General features: G+C 27.7%; 1 protein-coding gene across 1 annotated transcript; it reads left to right on the top strand.

The window, feature by feature from the left end:
• Positions 1 to 18,775: 18,775 nt before the first annotated feature.
• Positions 18,776 to 23,782, top strand: LOC107491236 (uncharacterized). The gene is made up of 6 exons (XM_016112040.3): positions 18,776 to 19,283; positions 19,656 to 19,692; positions 20,707 to 20,943; positions 21,049 to 21,096; positions 22,813 to 23,225; positions 23,640 to 23,782. The coding sequence occupies exons 1-6, from the start codon at positions 18,973 to 18,975 to the stop codon at positions 23,716 to 23,718; spliced, it is 1,125 nt and encodes a 374-aa protein (XP_015967526.1). The 5' UTR covers positions 18,776 to 18,972; the 3' UTR covers positions 23,719 to 23,782.
• Positions 23,783 to 23,997: the final 215 nt, after the last annotated feature.

Raw genomic sequence — 23,997 nt, 5'->3', positions numbered from 1 at the left:
GTATACTTTTTCCTATCCGTCCATAGTTTTCGTTTTCATGGTAATGATACGATATATGAATCTATGATACTAATTATTACTGTTATTAAAATTTTATTTTTATATAAAACAGTTTTATATATACGTACGCTAATAAAAATAATTATCGTAATTTAAGAAATAGATATAAAAAAAGTTAGATATTGTATAAAATATATTTTACAGTTTATCAAAATTAAACTATTATTATTATTATTGTCACCTTGACAGCAAAATTATTAGAGACTCAATTTTTATAGTAATCTCTCACATTTATGATTTTTACTATTTTAGTCTTTTAAATTTAAAATTTATTATATTAATTGTCAAAATTTAATTTCAGACACTATATTTATATTGGTTATTAACGATTTTTAACATTAAATCGATGAACGAAATGTTGAGTTAGTTGTGATTTGCCACACTAGACACATGATTAAATAGTGTCTTTTTGTTTTAACTCTTAAATAAGGTAAAAAAAAGTTATTTTAGAGAATAAAGAGAGATATAATAATTTGCATATCATATAAATTTTTTTTTATTTTTATCTTATTTAAGTGTCAAAACAAAATGATGCTGGTTAGTCATATGTCCAACATGACAACTCAGAATCAATTCAGTACTTAATTTGCTAATTCAGTATAAAAAAGAGTTCAAAAATTAATATGGTGTGCAAAACTTAATTTTAAAAAGCAGTATAAATAATTTTGAATTTAAAAAACTGAAATAGTAAAAATTGTGAATTTGAATGACCACTTTAAAAATTTAGTCGGCTATTGAGTGTATTTGGAGTAAGATCGAATAAAGTAGCAATGTTTTTCTTTTGAAATAGTATGTTTTAGTTTCACAATGTTTTTTTTGTATTTATTAAACATATTTATATCATATTAATTTTTTTTACTTATTTTATAATTTGTATTCATGAATATTAGTCAAATGTAATTTCTGAATATGCTTTATTAATATCTTAAGATGATGAAAATAGGGCTACAAAAGGAAAATAAAAATAAAAAGGTATTTGCTTGTTGAAGGTGTATACCAAGTGAAATTGGAGCAGCAACTACTCCACTAATGATTAGTTTAAAGAGAAAATGAACACACACACAAATTGCGGATCCAAAGTCTAAAATGCATTGGAGAAGTGGAGACCCCGAAGAGCAATTCAACCTTCTTGATTTGACTTAATGAGGTACCTTTTTCTGAGTTTTAACGCTAGTACACTACTGCTGATAAAATACTTTAAATTATTTTAAAATCTACTGGATTTTTCGCTGAGTTCATTCTGTTGATTAATAAAAGCATAAAGTATCCAATCCCGATATTAAAGCGTAATTAAATTTGTTTTCTTTTTCGGTTTTCATAATGTACCAAAACAGTACAAAAAGTAAGGTAACTATCTGTTTTAACTTTTTAGAAAATATAGATTCTGTTTTAATTGTACATTTGTTGGAATGAAACACTCTTTAATATGTGGACAAGATCAATAATCAAGGTCACTTCCAGCACTAAAGATATGGACTTTCTTTTTTTTTTCTTTTTTTTCCCGATCTATTACACATACACATGTAAGTCTTTTTTATATACAAATTTATATAAATTAGTCTAAACTCAATAAAAACGGCCTTCATTTTAAATTGCATGTAAATACACACTTTTTTAACTCTTGAATAATATAAACAGTTTTTTTTCCTCAATTAAAACTGCAACGGTCAAAATTCAAACAAAGATCAAAACTTTTTAAAAATCTCTAAAAATTATCGCAAAAAGTGAAGGAAGTTGCGAAGTTGAATTCGAAAAGAATTATGAGAAAATGAAATAAGAAGACGAAGAAAAATAAGCGACAGAAGACGAGAAGAAGAAAGAGGAAGAGTTTTGAATAATGTAGAACTTATCAGCATACATATACCGAAAATTTTTAAATAATACACTCAAATATCTTCGAGTTACACCCAAATTTACTACAAATACAAAAAAATGTTTCCTCTAATGCTGCATTTTTTCTACATTTTTTTCTTTTTTTTCTTTATTTTAGTTGAATGAATGTAAGTTTATCATTTTCCAAGTAATTTTGCAGCATTATCTATTTCTTATTCTTCTTTGTTTGATTTTTTTTATTTTATTCTTGTTAAAAAAGTAAAACAAAAAGAAACTTGAGAAGATAAAACAAAAAGGAAAAGATGAATAAGAAAACAAAGAAGAAGATGGTGATGATTATGAAAAAAAAGTAGTAAAAAATGAGGAGGACGAAGAGAAAAAATTTTGAATTATGTATAACTTATCAGCACACATATACCGAAAATTCTTAAACAATACACTCAAATATCTTCATGTTACACCCAAATATCTTCATATTACATCCAAATTTGTTGCAAATCCAGAAAAATGTCTCCTCTAATGCTGCATTTTTTCCTTATTTCTTTCTTTCTTTTAGTTGCATGAATGTAAGTTCATCCTCTTCCAAGTAATTTTGTACTATTATGTGTTTTTTCTTCTTCTTTGTTTAATTTGTTTTGTTTTTATTCTTGTTAAGAGAGTAAAATAAGAAAAAATTTGAGAAGATAAAATAAGAAAAAAAAGTGAATAAGAAAAAAAAAGATGATGATGCTGATGATGAAAAAAAAAGAAGAAAAAGCAGCAGAAGATGAGGAGGAGAGAGAAGAAGAATTTTGAATTATGCAGAACTTATCAGTATACATACATTGAAAATTCTTAAACAATACACTCAAATATCTTCATGTTACACCAAAATTCGCTGCAAATACAGAAAAATATTTTCTTTAATGCATAACTTTTACATTACATTCAATTCAAACAGTCAACGATGAACAACAATTTTCACAAACAAAAATAATATTATTCACCTACAGAATCATAAACTACTAACGAAAACATTAACTAGAATCGAACTACACCTCAACCACTTGATTGGATTCAAAACAATAATCAACTTCGTTCTGGTTCAATTGACAATCTAAACTTGAATTATTCGTTATCTTCAACAACGAGATAACTGTTCAAAACTGATTTTAGAGCTTAATTTTAAAAACATAGTGAACGAACAAAAAGAAATGCAAAGAACACAGAGAAGGAAGAGAACGTAGATCGAAAACGTTGAAAAAATTCGAAAACGAAAACGAAATTCTTTCAAAAAATGTAATTATATATTCGTGCGTTGATTGAAAAGTTAATTAGATTAAGAAGTGCACGAAGTGAATTGGGATAAAATAATTTGTATGAACTTATATGAAAAATGACTTATATATAAAAAATAATTTTTTTTAATTTCTCATATAGTAGTGATTAATTTTCTTGCTGTTCGAACTTTCAATTAATGGCCATTGAGATTTTAGTTAAAAGTCACAAATCATAGTATAAAACTTTTATTTAAAAAACCATATGAAAACTAATTTTTAAAAAATTAGTTTTTTAAAAGTTATAGTGTTTATGTTTAGTAAATTAAATTAAAAATAGTTTTTAATAAGTATAAGCAATAACAAATATATTTGATAAAATAATTTTTAAAATTTAAAAATACTATAATAAATATTAAGTACTTTTAAAATAATTTTTAAATTTAAAACTTAAAAATACTAATAATAGCTTTTAAAATTTAAATATTAATTAATATACGAGATTATATTAGATTTTTTAATTTTGATAAACATAAACTAATTTTAAAAAACTCTCACTTAGATACTTTTAAAACCACTCCTAAGTCTTAAAAACTAAAAGTATAAGCACATGAGTTTTTTTATTTACTAAACGCAAAATGAGGTGTTTGTGCTTTTGAAAAACATAAACATCTCGCATATTTAAAAAACTTTACCAAACTAAACTTTAATATACCACATTTCGATTCAAAATTTGTCAAAGACCAAATATTTAGTGGATGAGAATCTTTAAGTGTTATGTGTGTAAGTATGTAGAATAGGTAAATTTATGATGTTGTAATATCTAAAATTAAAAATTCTCTAATTCATCTGACCGAAAAAAATTTTAATTAATGGTTACAGATGCATAATTATTAAAATTTTATAAAACGATTCTTTTAAATTTTAAGCTATAATTTTTATTAAATGAATTTAATAACATAAAAATGAGAAAAAAATCAATATTGAAAACTAAAATTGAAAAGAAAATATTTAGAATTAAAATTGTCCTTTTTGAATAAAATATTTTTAAATATTGAAAATACTCTCTTGATCTTGTTTTGTTATGTTGTCCTCTCCCTTAAGAAAATAAACGTTTTACATCATCATCATCTTCTTGTTGAATATGTTGAAAAGGGGAAACAACCATGGCAGAGATTCGCTTCGACTGCGCCATTGAGAACTCCTTTGCCACAGTTGATATTGACGGCCACCCTCATCTTGCTGCACTCTCGTCTCACCTCGCCATCAAATGACATCTTCTCCGTCATCGATGTCCTCCTCTTCAGCATCGGTCGCGGCACTCTCATCGCTATCACTATGTATTTTGATAGTTGTCGACGACCTTCTCCGACGATAACAATGGTGGAATAAGTCGGCGATCTTACTGTCTCTACTTCGTTCTGTATCTAATTTGTCTCGTTCTATAACTAATGAAGTTTTTCATTCTTTTTTAAAAAAAGTTAAATGATTTGTTTTTATTGTTATTGGATTTGAATGGCTTGATGTTGGATTTGAAGGATTTTAAGGCGTTGGTAGTGGTGGTAAATATTGAGGTTGAGCTTCTCTACTTCTCTATTTGTATTTGCAGGGACTTCTCTGGTTTTTATATCTTTTTTTCCTTCATTCTCTGATATTGATGATAAATTTTTAAATTTGAATGTTATGTTGTGTGGTTGTTGTTGATGGATTGAAATGAATAGATGTGGGAAGAGAAATAGCTAGTAGTTGGTGGGAATAAAAGTGTTGGTGGTGGTGGTGGTGAACGGTGGGGTTAGGGTAAGAAAATATAAAGATATTTTTGTCCGAAAAAGTCAAAAGGATGATTTTAGTACCAAATAAAACGTTGAGAACGATTTTAAATTAAGAGAAAATTTTACTCCTCTTTCCTGAGAGATATTAAAATGACGCTCTCATCCCTTTGTAAAATGTACATTTTCTTCCCTTATAGCTTTTAGAAAAGAGAAAATTTCACTCTCTTCCCTGAGAAATACTAAAATGACACTTCCCTCCATTCTATTTGTAAAATATACATTCTCCTCCTTTATAGCTTTTAAAAAACTTTATCTTTAATCCATTTTAAATTTTTTGCGTTAACTAATGTTTATTTTATTCATTTTTTAAGAAAAAATAAATTATTTTTTACAAAAATATCTTTAACAAAAATTTTATTTTTTTGTCATTAAATGTTACTTACCAAAATATTTTTTAATAAATTATTTTTTTATTAATTAAATTATATTTTTACTAAAATATTTTAAAAAATTTAATAATTAAATTATATTTTTCTAAGATACCCTTCAATAATTTTTAATTTTTAAATTATGATTTTATTAAAATTTTTGTAAATAATTATTTTTATATTTTATTATTAATTTTTTGATATCAATATATATTATTTTAATATTAAATAAAAAAGCTTACTATTGTTAATATGTATAACAATTAATATATATTGATATCGAAAAATAATTATATCAAGATTTTTTATTTAATATTAAAATAATATATATTGATATCAAAAAATTAATAGTAAAATATAAAAATAATTGTTAATAAAAGTTTTGATAAAATCACAATTTAATAATAAAAAGATTATTGAAAGGTATCTTAAAAAAAATAATTTATTAAAGGATATTTTGATAGGCAAAATTTAATAAAAATAAAATAAAAATTTTGCTAAAGGATATTTTGTAAAAAATAATTTATTTTTCTTGAAAATGGATAAAGTTAATATTAATTAACACAAAAATTTAAAATAAATTAAAGAGGAAATTTTTTAAAAGTTATAAGGAAAAAAATTCATACTTTACAAATAGAAAAAATGGGAGTGTCATTTTAACATTACTCAGGAGATGGGAGTGAAATTTTCTCTTAAATTAAAAGTAAGGTTAATTTGATTTTGACCATAAATTTTAAAGATCAAAATAATACTTATTCCTAAAAATTAAAAAGAATTAAGAATTTAATAACACAAAATTGAAAAGAAAATATTCAATATTTCATTGTTACAAAAATTTAAAAAAGAGAATTATTAGAAGTTAGAACTAACCGGGTTATGGTATGTTGCACACTTTAATGCTATCCAATTTGAAAACAATGATGCAAGTGTTGGAATTCAGAATATGTGTGAACTAGAAATGTGATTGGGGAATGCTGATTAGAACGGCGACAATGGGTGTTGGTTGATTGACCCTGTAGAAGCCTTCTGAACCAAAACAAGCAACATAATATATTATGAAGAATAATATATTATGATTGATCACGGGCGCACTGAAGAAATGAATTTACTTGTGGAGAATGTTGCAAAGAATTTCCTTTCAAAAAAATATGTTGCAGAGAATTTATTTATTTTATTATTTTAAAGATTTTACTAAATTATTTAAAGCTTTCAAATTTTATTAACAAAAACCTTACTTTAAAAATATTATTTATATTTATATATGCATCAATAATTAAAGATTTTTTATACACTTATTGATAAGAATTTATTAACAAGTATCCCTTGCAACATTTTTTGAAAGTACATAAGTAAAAGTCTTCTTAAAAAGTTGTACAATATTTTTAAATTTTTAATAATATTAAATGTATGAAAATTTACTCTTTTTATGATGAAAATGGTTTATTTATTAAAAAAATAATTTATAATATAATTACAAAAGTACATAGTATGTCTTATCTCGTTTTTAGTATAAACGAGATAAGAGTGGACGTAATTTATATATACATGTCTTAATAGTAATATTTTGGATTGTTATTTTTAATTTTTTAATAATTTTTTTCTTTTTTTATTTTTTTTAATTATTTTATTGAGTAACTCTAACATGGCAAGCGTATATGTACCTGTTTTTTGTTTTCTTGAAAACTAAAATTGACAACGTAAACATTCACAACTATTCATATTTGTAATAAATATTTGACTATATTTATCCAATCTCTACAATTTTTTTTTTCAAATGAATATAACATTCTAACAATTAAATACATAAATTAAATGTATATATAAAAAACATTTGCATTATTCGTTTTTTATACTACAAATGATTATGCCACTAGAATTGATATAGAGGGTAAAGGAATATAACATTTACATTTTTCGTTTTTTTATACTACAAATGATTATGCCACTAGAATTGGTATAGAGGGTAAAGGATTTAAGTAGTATTATCCTATGTTTCAATATTGTGGACCTGATACGTAACTAATCAAAGAGGGGTTAAATTAGGTTTTATTCGATTGATATTAATCCCTTTGTCGTTTTCCACTTAAACCACTAACTGATAATGTCACTTGTTCCAAAGCATAATTTATTGCCGATATTATTAAGTCAATTAACACCACAAGAATCGCCACTCACGGGTGAGGAGGAGGGACCCCATCACCTAAATTTGACTATGCTACCCTCGATTCACGTGACATTTTGTTTATTATTATTTATTAAGCAAGGTTCGAACCAGTCATTATACTAATCAAGTAACTCGTTTAATAATTTAATGATCTACTTAAAATTAAAATGTGACTGAATCAGTTTAATTAAATATGCAATAAAATTATTAAAATTTAATATATAATTTTAAATATTTAAATTTAATAATTTTTAAATTAATAAAATTTAAAAACAATAATTTTTGAAACAAACGTTTAGAATCTAAAAAAGAAAAATTAGAAAATTTAAAATTAAAACAATTAAATAAAAAATTCAAATTCACCAATCACATCATTAACAATTCTAACTCAAAACACAACAAAAAGAAAATAACAACTCAAATTAGATTTCAAAAATTTAGAATAAGTAAATTAATAAAAAAAAGCAAACATAAATTGAAGTAAACAGAGATTTTAGCAATGTTTACTCATAGTCATAAACATTATTCGGTTATTCCAAGTTTTAAAATTATAATAAAACAGAAACTCAAAATCATAAAAACTAATAAAAGAAAAAAAAAAACTAAACAAGTGGAGGTTACTGACAACGACGGAAGAACCAAATTGACAGTGACAGAAAACAAAACAGACGGCAAGGAAGGAACGAAACTTAATTGCCGGTGACGGTGGAACAGCAAGACAAAGACGAAGATCGAGCAAACGGCTAGTGAGGGAGGAATCAAACTGACTGTGCTTTGATATGCAAGTCCACAATGATGATGATGACGATGTAGAGAAGATGGCCACGAGCTTCGATTTGCAAGTTCAGAAGCGACGACGTGGAGGAGAAAAGGATTGATGGCCAAGAGCTTCGAGCTGACCCTATGTCTTTCACTGCTGATGGCGACAATACCCTCTAGCTAAGGAGAAGAGTTCGGTGATGGTGGAGCTGGGCGTTGGCTGCTGCTGCTGCTGGCTGAGAGAGAGAGATGGGTAATGGATTTAGGATTTTGTGAGAGAAAGAGATAGAGGGAGAAGGCTCCGCTTTAGTACTCTGATTTTTTTAAATTAAAACTTTGAAAACCTTTAAAAACTGTCCGGTTTACTACCGGTTCGACTAATTTTTTTGTTGGATTTTTACCAGAAGATTTTCTATGTCAATCAAACCAACTAGAAGACCGATTCCCAGTTAATCTGGTCAAACCGACCGGTCCGATTTGATTTTCAGAACATTGAATATGAGTGAAATGAATGTGTAACAACCCATTTTCTGATAGGTCCAGATCACTACTGGTTGTCAAGTACTACTTCTCAGTTAACCTAAAAACTCTAGACGCTATGCTATTTATATACATATGAGCCTATCGTGTTATTGGACTCGCATACATTAGCCAGATTTTACATATTTTAGGATTTCAAAGTTATAATTCAATCCCAGCTAAAAGATGAGAAATTCCATACAAAAAATAATTAAAAATATTTATCACTGAATTGAAACAAATAACCAACAAGTAGTCATAAAAACAAGCCAAATACTGTACATTAACATCATGAGTTAGTACATGTCAGACTCAACCAACATTATGGGTGAAAATAGGCCAGGCCAGGCCAGACTTTATTCTTAATAGGCCTGGCCTGTCATGTAGTTGATTTACCTGAGTCTGGCCTGCAGTTTGTTATAGACTTTTTTTAAAGTACTAAGCTTGACCTGTTATTCAGCCTGACCTGAACTGAAGCCTGTTAAAAGGTTTGCTAATTTTTTTTACAAAAATAAAAATATTATTTTAAAAAAATATTTTTTAATAAACATATTTATATGTAAAATGTCATATTTAATATTTATAAGAATTTTTAAATTTTAAAGTATTTAAATTATACAAAACTATTTATAATTAAATACAATGAATTTAAAATATCTCATAATTTTGTTAATAATAAAAAAATTATTTATATGTATAATTATGTATTAAAGGGCCTAGGCAGGCCTGACAAGCCAATAAGACTAATTAGTGAGCCTAGACCTGGCCTATTAATATAATAAGACTTTTATAAGAGGATGAGCCAGTGTCTATTTTATAACAGGTCAGGCCAAACACAAGCTAGACTGCAGTTCTCTGGCAGGCCACCTGATCTTTTTCCACCCCTAACCAACATACTTAGATAGATATATTTGTATATATATAGAGACTTATGATCTTCTAAACACCTGATTCATGCAATAAACCCCTAGGCTGGCGTCTAACTAACAAAAGAAAATCAAATTCTAACCCTCAGAAAGACTCTATTAGAGTAAGAGAAAATAGAGTCTAAGAAACAAGACCCTCTATCCTACAGCTGTTGAGTCGTCGAGGCACAAATCTGTAGTCGCTATCTCAGGATTGGTCTCGAGCATCACCAACAGCACTTCCATTACTCCCTGCATCTGCATCCGGCTCTATGGCCTCATCAGATCTCCAGTTTAGGTCTTTGTCAGGGTCCTTTTCCTAAGATGAAGTAGAGAGATAACTGAAAGAGTATTATCATCGGTTAGTAATTTTCATACAAATAATTTCGTTGATAGTATAGTTCCCAACCAATACACAATGCTCAATCAAATTTTAATATGGTTGTCACATGTCCAAACCCCAATAAAAATCGAGAGTATTTAAATTTCAGGTCATCTCACAAGGAAATGCAATGAAGTGCTCAATTATTGGCTATAAAGGAACAACGGGGTTTGATTTGGTAATTGACAAGAAAAGTAAATAACAAGAAAGTAAATGACAATTAACTAATAAAGGAAAGGAAAAGAACTCTTGGCTAAGACATAGAAATTGAGATCACTATCCTTGTCTACACACCATATATTGACAATTATGAGGGACCAATCCATCAAGTCTACTTCTATGCTTGAAGTAAGTCAAATAGGCTTGATCAACATCAACCTATTAGTCCCATGCTAACTACTAATTGACTTAGTAGTAGGCTAGTGTTAATGGGTATCAAATTGACCACTAAGAGTTCTCAAATCACCAATTCAATTAGACCCAATGACTCAAGGTCACCCAATTCCCTTAGTCTAGGCCAAGAGTATAAAAAACTACTCTATAACTAGTGAAGATATTTTATCAAACACCTAGAGTGCAATAAAAGTAAACATTACAAAATACAAGAATTAATGAAACCCATAACTAACACAAACAAGAAATCAACAATAGAAATTAAGATAAACATAAAAAGACATAGAAACATAAAATTGCATTGAAAGAAAATAAAAATCCAACAAGGGTTCATGAAAGTAAAAATGGCAACATAAAAAAATTAACAAGAGAAACTAAAAAGATTAAGACAATAGAACAATAAAATATAAAGAGAGATGAACTAAAAACAAGAATTAAAATTTGGATCTAAGAAATTTGACCTAAACTACCTTAAATTCTAGAGAGAAGGGAAAGTTTCTCTCTCTAGAATTCTAACCTAAAACATGATGAAAACTAAACTATTACTACTCTACCCCCATTTCCTTGCAATTCTTGGGTTCAAAAGCATCAGAAATGAGTTGGATTTGGGCCTCTTTGAGTTCAGAAATCGCCCCCAGCGTATTGCCCTTAAGTTGGTCACGTGCTGCTTGTCATGCGTACGCATCACTAGCAACTTTACTTATCACGCATACGCGTGGGTGACGCGTGCGCGTTGTTAGCAAATCCCCTCCTCACGCATACGCGTGGATGATGCATGTGCATGGCCTTGAATTCTCCAAATGCTCATTTTCCATGAATTCTCCTTCTTGCATGCTTTTCTTTTCACTCCTTTGATCCATTCCTTGTCTTTTAACCCTGAAATCACTAACAAATACATCAAGACACCGAGTGGAATTAAAGTGGATTAAATTTAACCAATTAAAGGCCTAAAAAGCATGTTTTTACTTTTAAGCACAAATTAGGAGAAATTTACAAAACGATGCTATTTCATTGAATAAATGTGAGATAAGTTGATAAAATCCCATAAATGTTACACAAGATAAACTACGAAATTAGGGTTTATCAAACCTCCCCACACTTAAACTAAGCATGTCCTCATGCTAAACCAAGAAAGACAAGAAGTGGGGTATGAACATTTATTCAATGCAGATAATCTATATACACCTATCTACATGCATGCAACTAAATGCAAAATAATTCTACCTACTTGGTTAAAAGTAAATCAATCTCCAAGAACGTATATGAACAAGTAGGGCTAAGTTAATATGATGATTCATGAATTCCACCAATTCAAATATTAAAATGAAGTTCAAATAGACTTGTAAGAAGAAAGCTCACGAAAGTCGAGAACAAGGAATTGAGCATCGAACCCTCACCGGAAGTGTATCCGCTCTAGTTGCTCAAGTGTCTAGAGTTGATTCACTCAATTCTCCTCTAATCATGATTTCCAATATTTGTTTTTCATCTAACGATCAACAATTATTCAATGCATGCATACATTTATCATGAGAATTTATTCATAGGTTATAATGGGGCTAGGATAAATATAAGGATTCATATGGTCAAGTGAGCTTGAAATTTGCATCTTTGATTAACCTAAGCTCTCACCAAATACATATAACAACCTATACAATTCTAATATACCACCTAGCTACCCATGCTTCCCACTTTTTTTTTTTTTTACATACTCATGCATTCTCTTCAATTCATATTTCATATGCATTTTTATTATTACTTTGCTTTGGAGCATTTTTGTCCCCTTTTTATTACTTTTTTTCTTTTCTTTTCTTTTTCTTATATATATATTTCAATGCATGAGTACATACCCAATTCCCAAGATCTTCAATAAAAATACAAAAAATATACTTTTATCCCAACCAATATTCCAAAATTTTCCTTATTTAAATGATACACACTCTCACTAGCCTAAGCTAATCAAAGATCCAAACAAGGGACATTTATTATTTTTCGCTTAGAGTTAGTGATGTGTTAAAATTAAGAACAAAAGGAGTTTAGCATAGGCTCAAAGTTGGCTAACAATGATAGATAGAAGGGTAAGGCTATTTCGGTAAGTGAGCTATTTGAAATGAGGCCTCAATCATATAAATGCATTCATACACAAAATAATGGACATAAAGAATCAAACAAATCAAAGATTACAATCATAGAAAGAGAATAATACACATAACAAAGAATATAGTGGTTATATGATGTAGCCACACACTCAGGCTCAAAACTCACATGCTTATGTGTTCTTAGTTCAAAAATCATGTTCCAAAATTAATTCCTTCAAGCAAGTTTAACACAAAAAAAAAAATTATTCAAACTGGTAGGGTGCCCTAAAACGATTTTCTTAGAAGGAAAATCATCACTTCAACCAAGTAGTTTATTAATTGTAGAGTTTATTAATTCGTGCAATTTAGTATACTTTTCCTTTTATGCACACGAAGTATTTGATAAAATGCTTGACTTAGTTTTAGAGTAGATTTTTTAGCATTCTCACCTTGGAAAGAGAAATTAGGCAATCTTGAGTCATTAATACCCAATTTGAATTGGTGATCTAGAGTTGTTAGTTAATCTTGTTTCTATTAACATTGCTTATAGATTGGGATTAACGAGGCATATTTGACTTTCTTCCGATGTGAAGATAACATAATAGGCTTAACTCTTGATAATTATTGTATGATTAATGATTATGATAGAAAACCTCGATTCTTAATTCTTGCCATGAATGCTTCTTTTTAGTATTTGTCATCTTTAGTTGTTTTCTTTATTTTATTGTCATTAAATTTCTTGCTATTTTATATTCTTGCTTTTTTGTCATCAACCCACCTTTGTGAACCTCGTAACCAATAATTGAGTACTGGCTTTTAATTCTTAAGGAGAACGACTCGAGAGTAATACTCTCACTTATTTTTATTGGGTTGAATTTGTGACAACTAAAATTAAACTTTGATTGAGGGTTATTTGTTGGTTTAAAACTATACTTACAATGAAATAATTTTTTTATTGAGAAGAAAATTGTAAACCGACTATAACCCTAACATCACATATAATACTCATACTCTCACAATTACAATATCCAACAAAACTGTATTATTAAGGGTTGCTAATTTAAGGTAGTAATTAGAGTAGTAACGAACAATAATTTTTTTGGATGACTACGGTATTTGTTAGTCTGATAAACTAATAACTAATTCGTTATGAATCTAAGCTCTATTTAAGAATTAGTTGTTGACCAATAAATTGTTGCATTTATAAAATAGAATTCGAATCATCAATATTTGTTAAAATAAACAAATAAATTGATCACTCCACCAACTCGAAATGCTTTGTACGTAACAAATAATAACTAAGAAGTCTCATTACCCACCAAAACTGTATTAAGGGTTGCTACTTGCTAATAATTCAGCACAGTAATTAGAGTAGTAACTTATAATAATTAACAAGTCTCATTCAAGTTTTGAAGCTCAAAAAGGAATTCAATTTTACGCACTAATGATATGCAATCATATAGGGTGCTCCCCGTGCTCCTATAACGCAGACCCACCATTCATTTTCTTTCATCTTCCTTTGTTCATATCAACCCCACAAAATTCATCATATTCATTAACTGTTTCCCCTTTAATTTTCACTTTTCTTCTCTGTCAATACTCCCATTTCTGTTTCTATTCAAATGAGCACACGGATATAGTCAAGCACCTGCAAATCTGCTTCTTTCAGAAAAGATTGAATCATAAAATTGGTTTAATTAAGGACTAAATTCAATTCCGTAATTCCCCATTTCTTTTTGGTCTCTTACCAAAATAAATTATAATTAGACCTCTAATTTCGTCTTGTTACGAAAATAATGAAAATTAGCACATAATTAGCTAACAAAAATGTTCGTATATTCAAAAATTGGAAAAATCTTATATATCCAAATTCCAAAATACAAAAACCAAATATTCACAATTAATGTTGGCGGATAATTGCTATTTTTGTTATTTAAAAATAATATTGTTATTTTTATTTTAAAGACTAAGTTGTACATATAAAAAAAATGGTTGGAGGATTCTCATAATCTCATTCCTCTTGATTTAGGGTTATTATGATAACAGAGGAGGAAGTGTGGAAAGATGGTAATTTGAATTAGGCACCTAATTATTTGAAAGTGGTGGGATACATATTTACATTGCATGAATATGATTCACTTTTGAAATTTTATTAAAGCAAGTTGGTTAAGGGTCGCATTTTGGCTCTTAAAGGTTCCTAAGTCTCAACTATCCCTAGGCTTTTTCTAGCCAGGAAACCTCAATCTTAATTTTTTTTTTATTATTTTTAAAATGGCGTGCTATACCTGTCTAAGTAAACGCAATGAGCGAATCGATTTTTATCAAATCTTGGAAAAGGAAAAACATTTTAATTTATTGTGTTTATTATGTACAGAAAAATCAGTTAAACATAAAATAATAATATAATTTCTTAAGTATATCAATTCAATCATGTTACGTGTATACTAAATTCAATCATCAAAATTAATTATCAATATAAAATATTTGTTAAAATATAAATATATATCGAAAATAAATTAAATAATATATATATTTATATATAAATGTATATATTAATGATTAATTTTAGTGTACAAATAATATTTTTATTATATTCTTTTATTTTTGTTTTTAGCAACATCCATATAATTTTAGAAAAAATATTTTAGACGTTCAAGATATATAAATGTATTTAAATACTTTCTTTTTATTCTAGTAAATGAATATTTTGAAACCACTACTGATATATGAGTCTTATAATCAGGTTTACGACCAAAATGCCTTAACCTTGTTGATATCTGTATATAGGGGAAATAGGTTCTCCGACCATAATTTTAATTTGAGTAAAGTATCGTTTTTGTTCTTAATGTTTGGGATAAGTATTAAAGTTGTCCCTGTTTCAAATTTTAATTGTTCTATTTTGCCATTAGGAATCCGTTAATAGAATTGACGGCGGGACAAAATTGAGACAATTTTAAAACGTTAAGGACTTAAATAGGACGAAAACATTTGAGACAAAAACAATACATAGAAATAAATTTTAGTTTTATCCTTTAATAATATCAATTTTTTATTATACATAATATTCAATTATTTTTTAATCATATATAAGTAAATTACACTTAATTACATTACTTTTATTCTAAATAAAAGTTATAAGTTATTATAATAATATAAAAAAATTTATTTAAAATGAAAGTAATGTGATTAAGTATAATTTATTTAAATATGATTAAAAAATAATTGAATATTATGTACAGTAAAAAATTGATATTATTAAATAATAAAACTAAAATTTATTTTTATGTATCGTTTTTGTCTTCAACGTTTTTGTTCTATTTAAGTCCATAACGTTTCAAAATCGTCTCAATTTTATTCCGCCGTCAATTCTATTAACAGATTCCTAACGGCAGAATAACATTGAATCAATTTTAAAACGTTAGGGATTTACATAGGACGGTTGAAAACGTTAGAGACAATTTTAAAATTTACGCTAAACCTCATAGACAAAAATGATACTTTACTCTTTTATTTATTTATTTTTTTTTTCATTTTTAGATAGAACTATTTGAACTCGAGACTTTATTACAGGTACTTACCAACATGACGATGCTTATTATGGATAGGGAAAAATTTGGGAAACAAAATAATTTAACTATAATTAACCAAAAAATTTTTAATTTAATTTTATTTATATAATTTTTTACATTTTAATTTTTTATTTTATTCTCTTATCATTCAACTTATGACATTATATTCCTAACTATTAAAATGTAATATATTATATATTAATAAAAGACATTTTATAATTTGATTTTCCTATATACTATTGCATTAAAGACAAATCATAATAATATACTTTAAATGTATTAATGCTAATTGATTTTTCTTTATAATCACTACTTTATTTTTTCTTTATTGTTTCTTTGCACCTACGTAATATTGTAGAGGTTGGAATAACGTAAATTTTAATTGTTATTAATTTTAATTAATTATTTTTGTAATCACTAATTATCGTTCACTTACGTAATATTTGTTTCATGTTTTTTAAAGTGGAATAATAATTTATTTTGATTTTTTAACACAAATATTTTTAAATTTTATCATAATTAGATTTAGAAAATATCAAATACTTAAATTAATTTATTCAATTAACAAAATTACTCATAACATCCATAAATTTATACACATAACATCCATAATTTTATATTAATAACATCTATAATTTTATATATATGATGCTCATAATTAATAAATTGTTATAATTAATATTATCAAATTTTAAACTATGCATCTTATTGTATTCTTCAAATTATCTCATATGCACTAATAAATCATAATTTTAATTATTAATATTTGTTATTTAATATTCATATGTATGTTTATTTATTGATTTTAATATAACAAATTAATAATTATTTCTAAAAATTTATTTTTTAATTTTTGTTTATATTTTATATTTGGTTGTATAGTAAAAATTATTAAAATTTTTTAATTTAACATCCATAATTTTATATGTATATCATCTATAATTTTAAACACATAATATCTATAATTAATGAATTAGTGTTAATTTATTATTTATTATTTTATTTTGTAGGTTAAAAATTAATAATTTTGGACCTTTTTAATACATAGAGACTATCAAATATAAGATATTTTTACTTTTTATAAAATGTATTGAGGTAATTTGAGAGTTTTTTAGGATTAAAAATATCAAAATTTAAAATTTTTGTTTGGAAAAAAATTTATAGAATTATGAATGTAATAATAATGAAAGAGCATTTTTTCAGATTTAATTCACATTAAATTTAGAATTAATTTTTAGTGTAATTAAATAAAAAAATAGTTATAGAAAGAAATTAACTGTATCAATTAAGTTGAGATAGTAATTTACACTCTTTTATAAATGCATATGTTATTAATTATATATTTTTATTTATTGTCTATAATATTTTTACTACCTAACAGTATTCTTATTGATATTTAACAAAGTGTATGTTATTATTTTTATGCTTTAAATATATTAATGCAAAAAATTAATCTCTAAACTTTAATCAAATAATAATTTTCACATAATTAAAATTTCAAAGGGCCGTCCTTCATATGTTGTGTCTTTGATGCCATGACAAGGCACACCAAAAGAATCAAGACTGCTCTCTATTTTTATTGTCTCTGTTTTAGCAATATTTTAGGTCTCCCAATTATGCGATTCTTTATGTAATATGTTGGTAACTTGATGAATGGTAAAAGCCAAGGAGAAGCGCGTAATATGGTAAAATTCAATTTTATTTAACAAAAAACAGAAAAATGGTAATTATGTGCGTGTTTGGATTAGAGTTGGCCAAACTGGAGTTTGAATAAAAATGATTTTGTAAAATTGATTTTGGATAAAAGTGAGTTTGTGCCAACATGATTTTTGTTTGGCAATTTTATACTAAAATTGATTTTGATAAAATGAAATTGTTTGGATAATATTAGTTAAAATCACTTTTAGATAGATAATTAGTTAATTACTAAAAAAATATAATATTAAATTATAATATTATAGTGAGTAATTTCTTCCTTAATATTTGAGAAATTATCCCTTGTTGTGGTATGAGCTGGAAATAGTATTTAAAGTAATCAATGACGAAATAATTGTTATGTAAGTCAGTTCGAACACAGGTTTTCGGTACCTATACCCCAAGTAAATCGGGTAGGCTAACCCGTGAAGCTTCTTGGGCTGATCTTACTAGATTTGATGGACTTCTATAGGTCCTCTGAAATTAAATTAATTTTAATTTGGCCATGGCATTATTTTTTGGTCATGATATGCACAGTGTCTTTGCTCACAATCGAGTTTATTAAAAGCGGATCTCGAGCAAAGTAATATTTGTCAAACTGTTAATAATATTTCTTGTCCAAATTGGCGTGATTTGGATGCGTTGAAATCGAAAACTCAATGTAATTGCACATGTGTCGCTTTGCCTATTTATGCATCTTTTCAATTATCTTAATAACTATTCACTCATTTAAAATAGGGTGTCATTACTCTTTTGCCCTTATCTATACCTATATATATAGTCACCTTCAGCGTTCAAAGAACTTCAACGTACTTTTCTCCTTTCAAACGGGTTTGCCAAACACACCCTATAAAGAATAAATAAATCCTGTAAATTTTAACAAAAATAAAAAAGGTAATTCTTCACTATTTGTAGTATATAATCCTGTTATTGTCCAAATTAAATGATATTTCTAATTCCCTCTCTTTAGTATTAGACCCCTACTCTCTCTCTCTCTATCTCTCCAACAAGCATGATCATTTTCAAAACATTTTACTAGAGAGTGACCAAATTAAGAGATAGAAGCCATGTATTAGCAGCAACAATATTAGGGTCGAGATCAGATTCTGAAGTGGAGTAGAGAATCTTTGTCACTCGTTCTCACTCAATTAAGCAACATCTAATGGGTAATGCAACATCATCTATGGCATCAAGATTTGCATTCTTTCCACCAGACCCTCCATCATACAATCTGAAGAGTGATGATGGGGGAAAGCTAAGGATATCATCGGAGGTTTGTGACCAGAGAGAAGATGATGAGGTTGAAGTTATGAAGGTTGTAACAAAGAGAGGGAATAGCATTGTGTGTATGTACGTGAAGAACAAAAGGGCAACACTTACACTACTTTACTCACATGGCAATGCTGCTGATATTGGTCATATGTATCCCATCTTCACTCAGCTTAGTCTTCATCTTCGTCTCAATCTTATGGGGTCTGTCATCAAAATTCTCTCCTTCCATTTCCCTTTTATCTAATGGATTTTCTTTTCTTTTCTTTTTTTCTTATTATTAAAAGAAGAGAAATATTAAGAGTGCCAACACTTTTAATCAATATTAGTTAACACTTTGCTGCCAGTGGCACGCTATGTTTTCGGCAACAAAAACAGGGCTATTTGAAATCTTTAATTTTCGGTCTTTTTTATCTTCAAAGGATTGTTTTTGTAAGAACTACTTTAAGTTTTCAAATATTTTTTTAGTAATTTATTCTATATATTTCCGAACATATAAATATCATTTGCAAATACATTTAAATTTAACTCTTTAATTAATCGGTTTATCTAAATCTTTGTTTGGCTGATGTTCAGGTACGATTATTCTGGCTATGGACAGTCTTCTGGAAAGGTGTATGATGATCTGCTTCTTTTTTACCTATGCATGTTACATAAATTAGATTTTGTTTTTTTTTTCATATTTGTGCAGTGCGTAAAACAGCATGCTGATGCCCACAATGCTTGAGCAATAGCACGTGTGATTGCCTTCCTTTGCAGAAAAGTCAAAAGGAATTATAAAGTATCATAATAATATCAATATTAATAATATACGATCTTACTTTATAGAGCCTAGAGCCTAACAACCCCCTAAGCATATAAATAATCACAAAAATGGTTGGTGAGGAAGCAACACCAATTTGTTTATTACCAACCAAAATTAGGTACTCACAAGTTGTTATGAAAATGAAAGAAAGTTCCTATCAAATATATGTACTTTCATCCGTGAAGGAATAACTTGCCTTTATTATTTATTTTTTCTGACATAAATCATGGCATTGAGTGATTGAATTAATATAGAAGAATGAATGGTGAAAGTATAGTAGGATAAGTTTAAAAGGAACCATGCGTGATATACAAATGTTAGAAACACATCTCTCGTTAGTTAGTTTGCTATTCATTACATTATGTTTTAGGTGGAATCTCATATGCAATGATAATTGAGAGTTGTTAGATGATTTGATTGATTTGACTAAATTTTTATCTAACGGCTTTCAGATATCAACTTCACGTGAAGTTAACTGCACCTAGTCCACTGCACCTGAGTTTTCACCTATGTTTTAATATTAATTTAGTGGAAACTCAGGTGCAGTCGACTTCACGTGAAGTTGATAGTTGAGAGCCATTAGATAATTTGACTGATTCATCGAACAGCTCTCAACTATCAACTTCACGTGAAGTTAACTACACCTTGAGTTTTCACCTATTAATTTACTTAATGTAATAGAAATGGTATCAGTTTGAAGTTTAATGATTTAGTAGGATGGTTTCCGTGAATGTAACTTTGATTTAGAATCCATCGGCACTAAATTGCTACTTCAATAGTAACTAATGAATTAGTTCAACTTGTGTTCGGCTGAATGTTCAGGCAAGTGAACAAGACACTTATGCAGACATAGAGGCAGCATATAGATGCCTTAAGGAGAAATTTGGAGTTAAAGAAGAGGACATAATATTGTATGGCCAATCGGTCGGAAGCGGCCCGACTCTTGAATTGGCCACCCGTCTGCCTCGGCTGCGAGCCGTAATCCTTCACAGTCCGATCATGTCCGGTCTGCGAGTCATGTACCCTGTTAAGAAATCATTCTGGTTTGACATTTATAAGGTTCATAAATCATGATTCTGCTTTCAACATACATGACACTCGTTTAATTTCTTGTAATGTTTTGTTATTTTTTATTCATATTCTTGGCTTACTACCTCGCTGCAGAACATTGACAAAATTCCACTAGTGAATTGTCCTATTCTGGTAATCCATGTAAGTGTTTCTTCTATTTGTTCTTCATATTTGTTTAATTTATGATCATTTGAGTATATGTTTAATTTCGCCATTTATATAAAGGTCTTTATATAATAAACCTATTTTTCAACTAATTGCATTGGTTAGAATTGACTTCACTCTTAGTTGATTCCCTAGCAGAACCTTTATCATAAAGATTATTTTTTTATCTTACAATCATAAATTTAGCATGAATAATATGTCAATACTCTGTATGAAATGAGGAGATATTGTTCTAAAACTTTGCTTGCAGTTCAAGTTGCTTTAGTCTAATTTCAAAAGTCTAATTAATTTTTCAACTTCGGTTAACCATACCATCAATCCTCATTCGAAATTAGAAGAGGAACATGATTGGTGAATAGTGTGCACACGCAAGTTGACCTTTTCTACCTACAATTGACACCAAAAGATATTTTTGGGTAAGCAAGCAACAATAAAAGTTCCCTGGCACCCTTTTGCTTTCTCTGATTTGACATTATCATGCCAATACATGGGTACATATAAAAAAAGGTGAATACTACGGTGCTTTTGATATGGTGCCTAACTTACCAAAAAAGATAAATTTATAATATTTAATATATTTTAAATATTTTATTTTTTACTTTAAATATTTTATTTTTTATCTTTAAAAGCAAGTTAGGCAATTTAGACACCACAGTAAAAAGTACCATAAAACTCACCATAAAAAAATTAGCCTACCTGATTGCATTAACACTCTTACTGCCAAAAATAAAATAAGACTGCTTTCCCTTTAATATTTTTTTCGCTAATTTTATAGTGTCTTTTATTTGGTGTCTAATTTTTATCTAAATTATTTTTTATATTAATTTTTAAATATTTAAATTTTTTTAAATTTTTATACTTTTAAATTTAAAATTAATTATTTAACCTAATTTAACAATTAAGTAATATCTTTCAGGTACGATAACAAATTAAACACTTATCTTTATTAGAGTTTGAAAATGGTCTCTGGAGGCTGGAGCATAATTTTAAAATAGGAAAACAGGAGAGACAAAGACAAAAGTGTAAAATTTGTCAAATTGGCCTGTCTCTATTATTATGGAACTACTAAACAAATTTAGCACTTACCATCTCTCAACAAAAACTGTGTGGGACAATGAAAATGTGATATTTTGGGGTCAATATTAGGGTAGATCGGTTTAATAACATTTTTATTTTTCGAAAGTAATTTATAAAATTAACTTGTGGAAAATAATTTTTTAAAAATTATATTATCTATATTTGATAAATTTAATTAAAAATAGTTTTAATAAATAGAAATAATAATAATAATAATAATAATAATAGTATTTGATAAAATAAACTTTTAACTTCTAAAAATTACAATAGCAAATATAAATATAAGTACAAATCTTTTTAGTTTAGCAAATACAAAACTAGTTATTTGCACCTCTACCCAAAAAAAATTACCAAACCATAGCCTTAGTGTAGTTCTTGTCAACTATGCATAGCCATTTGGTAGGATCAGATACTATTACGAGAAGCATAATTAATTATACAAGAGTAGTAAAGAGATATTGAGCCTTGAGTTGATATTAGTCTATTAGATTCTGTTTGTAATTCTTGTTTTCGTTTTATATCTAAAATTTTCGACTAAAGAAACATTAAATGGTTGTCAATCAACATTCTTAGATTACTCTTAAATACTGATTGAATGATGAATACTTTGTTCAGGGAACAGAAGATGAAGTGGTTGATGTCTCTCATGGCAAGACACTATGGGAACTGTCGAATGTGAAGTATGAACCTCTATGGATCAAAGGTGGAAAACATTGCAACTTAGAACTATACCCTGAGTACCTAAGGCACTTAAGACAATTCATATCCGCTATAGAGAAATTACCATTACCAAGCTTGGAAGAAAATGCAGCTGACCACAGGACAACTCCTCCAGATGATGAAAAGGCGAAATCAAGCATCGTCCAACTCGGAGAGAAGCCGAGATGTAGCACGGGTAAAAGAGACAAGTCTAGACTAAGCACAGATAGCAAAGAGAAATCAAGAACATCTACAAGGAGCACAGACCGCTCCGGGAAGCCCAGAAATAGCACTGACCATATCGACAAAGCCAGGAACAGCTTCGATCGGTACTTCCAATCCTTTTTTTGATATATATGAATTTAATTTTAATATACTATCAGAATAAAAGTTTATGTTTTAATATGAAATAGACAGATACATGTTTTTTACTTTCCATCTTTTTACAAATATAAAAATGGACTTAAAGTTGTCTAAAGACTTGTTTTGTGTTGTCTAAGAGAGTACTTTTTTATATTGAGGAGTAGAATTAGACGAAGAGCGAAAATTTTTGTAAAATTTATAAAACAGACTGTGCATTTTACATAATAATATTTATGTAAATTTTTTATTTACTAAAAGAAATAATTTGCACTCTTCACCATAACATTACCTTATCTAGGAAACAATCTTAAAATTCTATTTTCATTTTTCATATTATGCATTTTATTAACGAATTATGATAATATTTTTTGTTTCTGCAGCCTTGGAGAAATGGTTAGATCAGTTGGACTGTGTGCCAGTGTTGATTGTATAAAGCCAACTGTTGTTTCAGAGGTCTAAATTAAAGTGGATCTAGTAAGCTTGCAATTGATGCATTTGGGTTGTAAATAAATTTCTTAATCAAATTTCTCGTTCGGTTGTTAGCTAAAAAATTTTGTGCTGCCAAATAGTTAAAAGCATTTCTGGCTTCATTTACCTTCAATCAAATTAAAAAAAGAATATTATATGTATGTTTCACTCTTTCTTTCTTTGCTAATTTTCAAGTAGGGGTGGGCATGGGTCGGGTGAAACTGGGTTTGATGTGACTCAAATTCGACCCGAAATATATACAAGACCTAT

The sequence above is a fragment of the Arachis duranensis genome, chromosome 5 (assembly GCF_000817695.3).
Source record: "Arachis duranensis cultivar V14167 chromosome 5, aradu.V14167.gnm2.J7QH, whole genome shotgun sequence".
NCBI classification, from domain to species: Eukaryota; Viridiplantae; Streptophyta; class Magnoliopsida; order Fabales; family Fabaceae; genus Arachis; species Arachis duranensis.
The sequence above is the reverse complement of the archived record's forward strand: the minus strand, read 5'-3'. Positions and strand labels throughout refer to the sequence as shown.

Bases quoted from the DNA above. Each gene is read 5' to 3' on its own strand.
- LOC107491236 (XM_016112040.3), top strand. From the start codon at position 18,973: ATGGGTAATGCAACATCATCTATGGCATCAAGATTTGCATTCTTTCCA. The intron at 21,097-22,812 runs GTAAGTGTTTCT...TACTTTGTTCAG, and splicing joins GTCCTATTCTGGTAATCCAT to GGAACAGAAGATGAAGTGGT. The intron at 23,226-23,639 runs GTACTTCCAATC...TTGTTTCTGCAG, and splicing joins GCCAGGAACAGCTTCGATCG to CCTTGGAGAAATGGTTAGAT.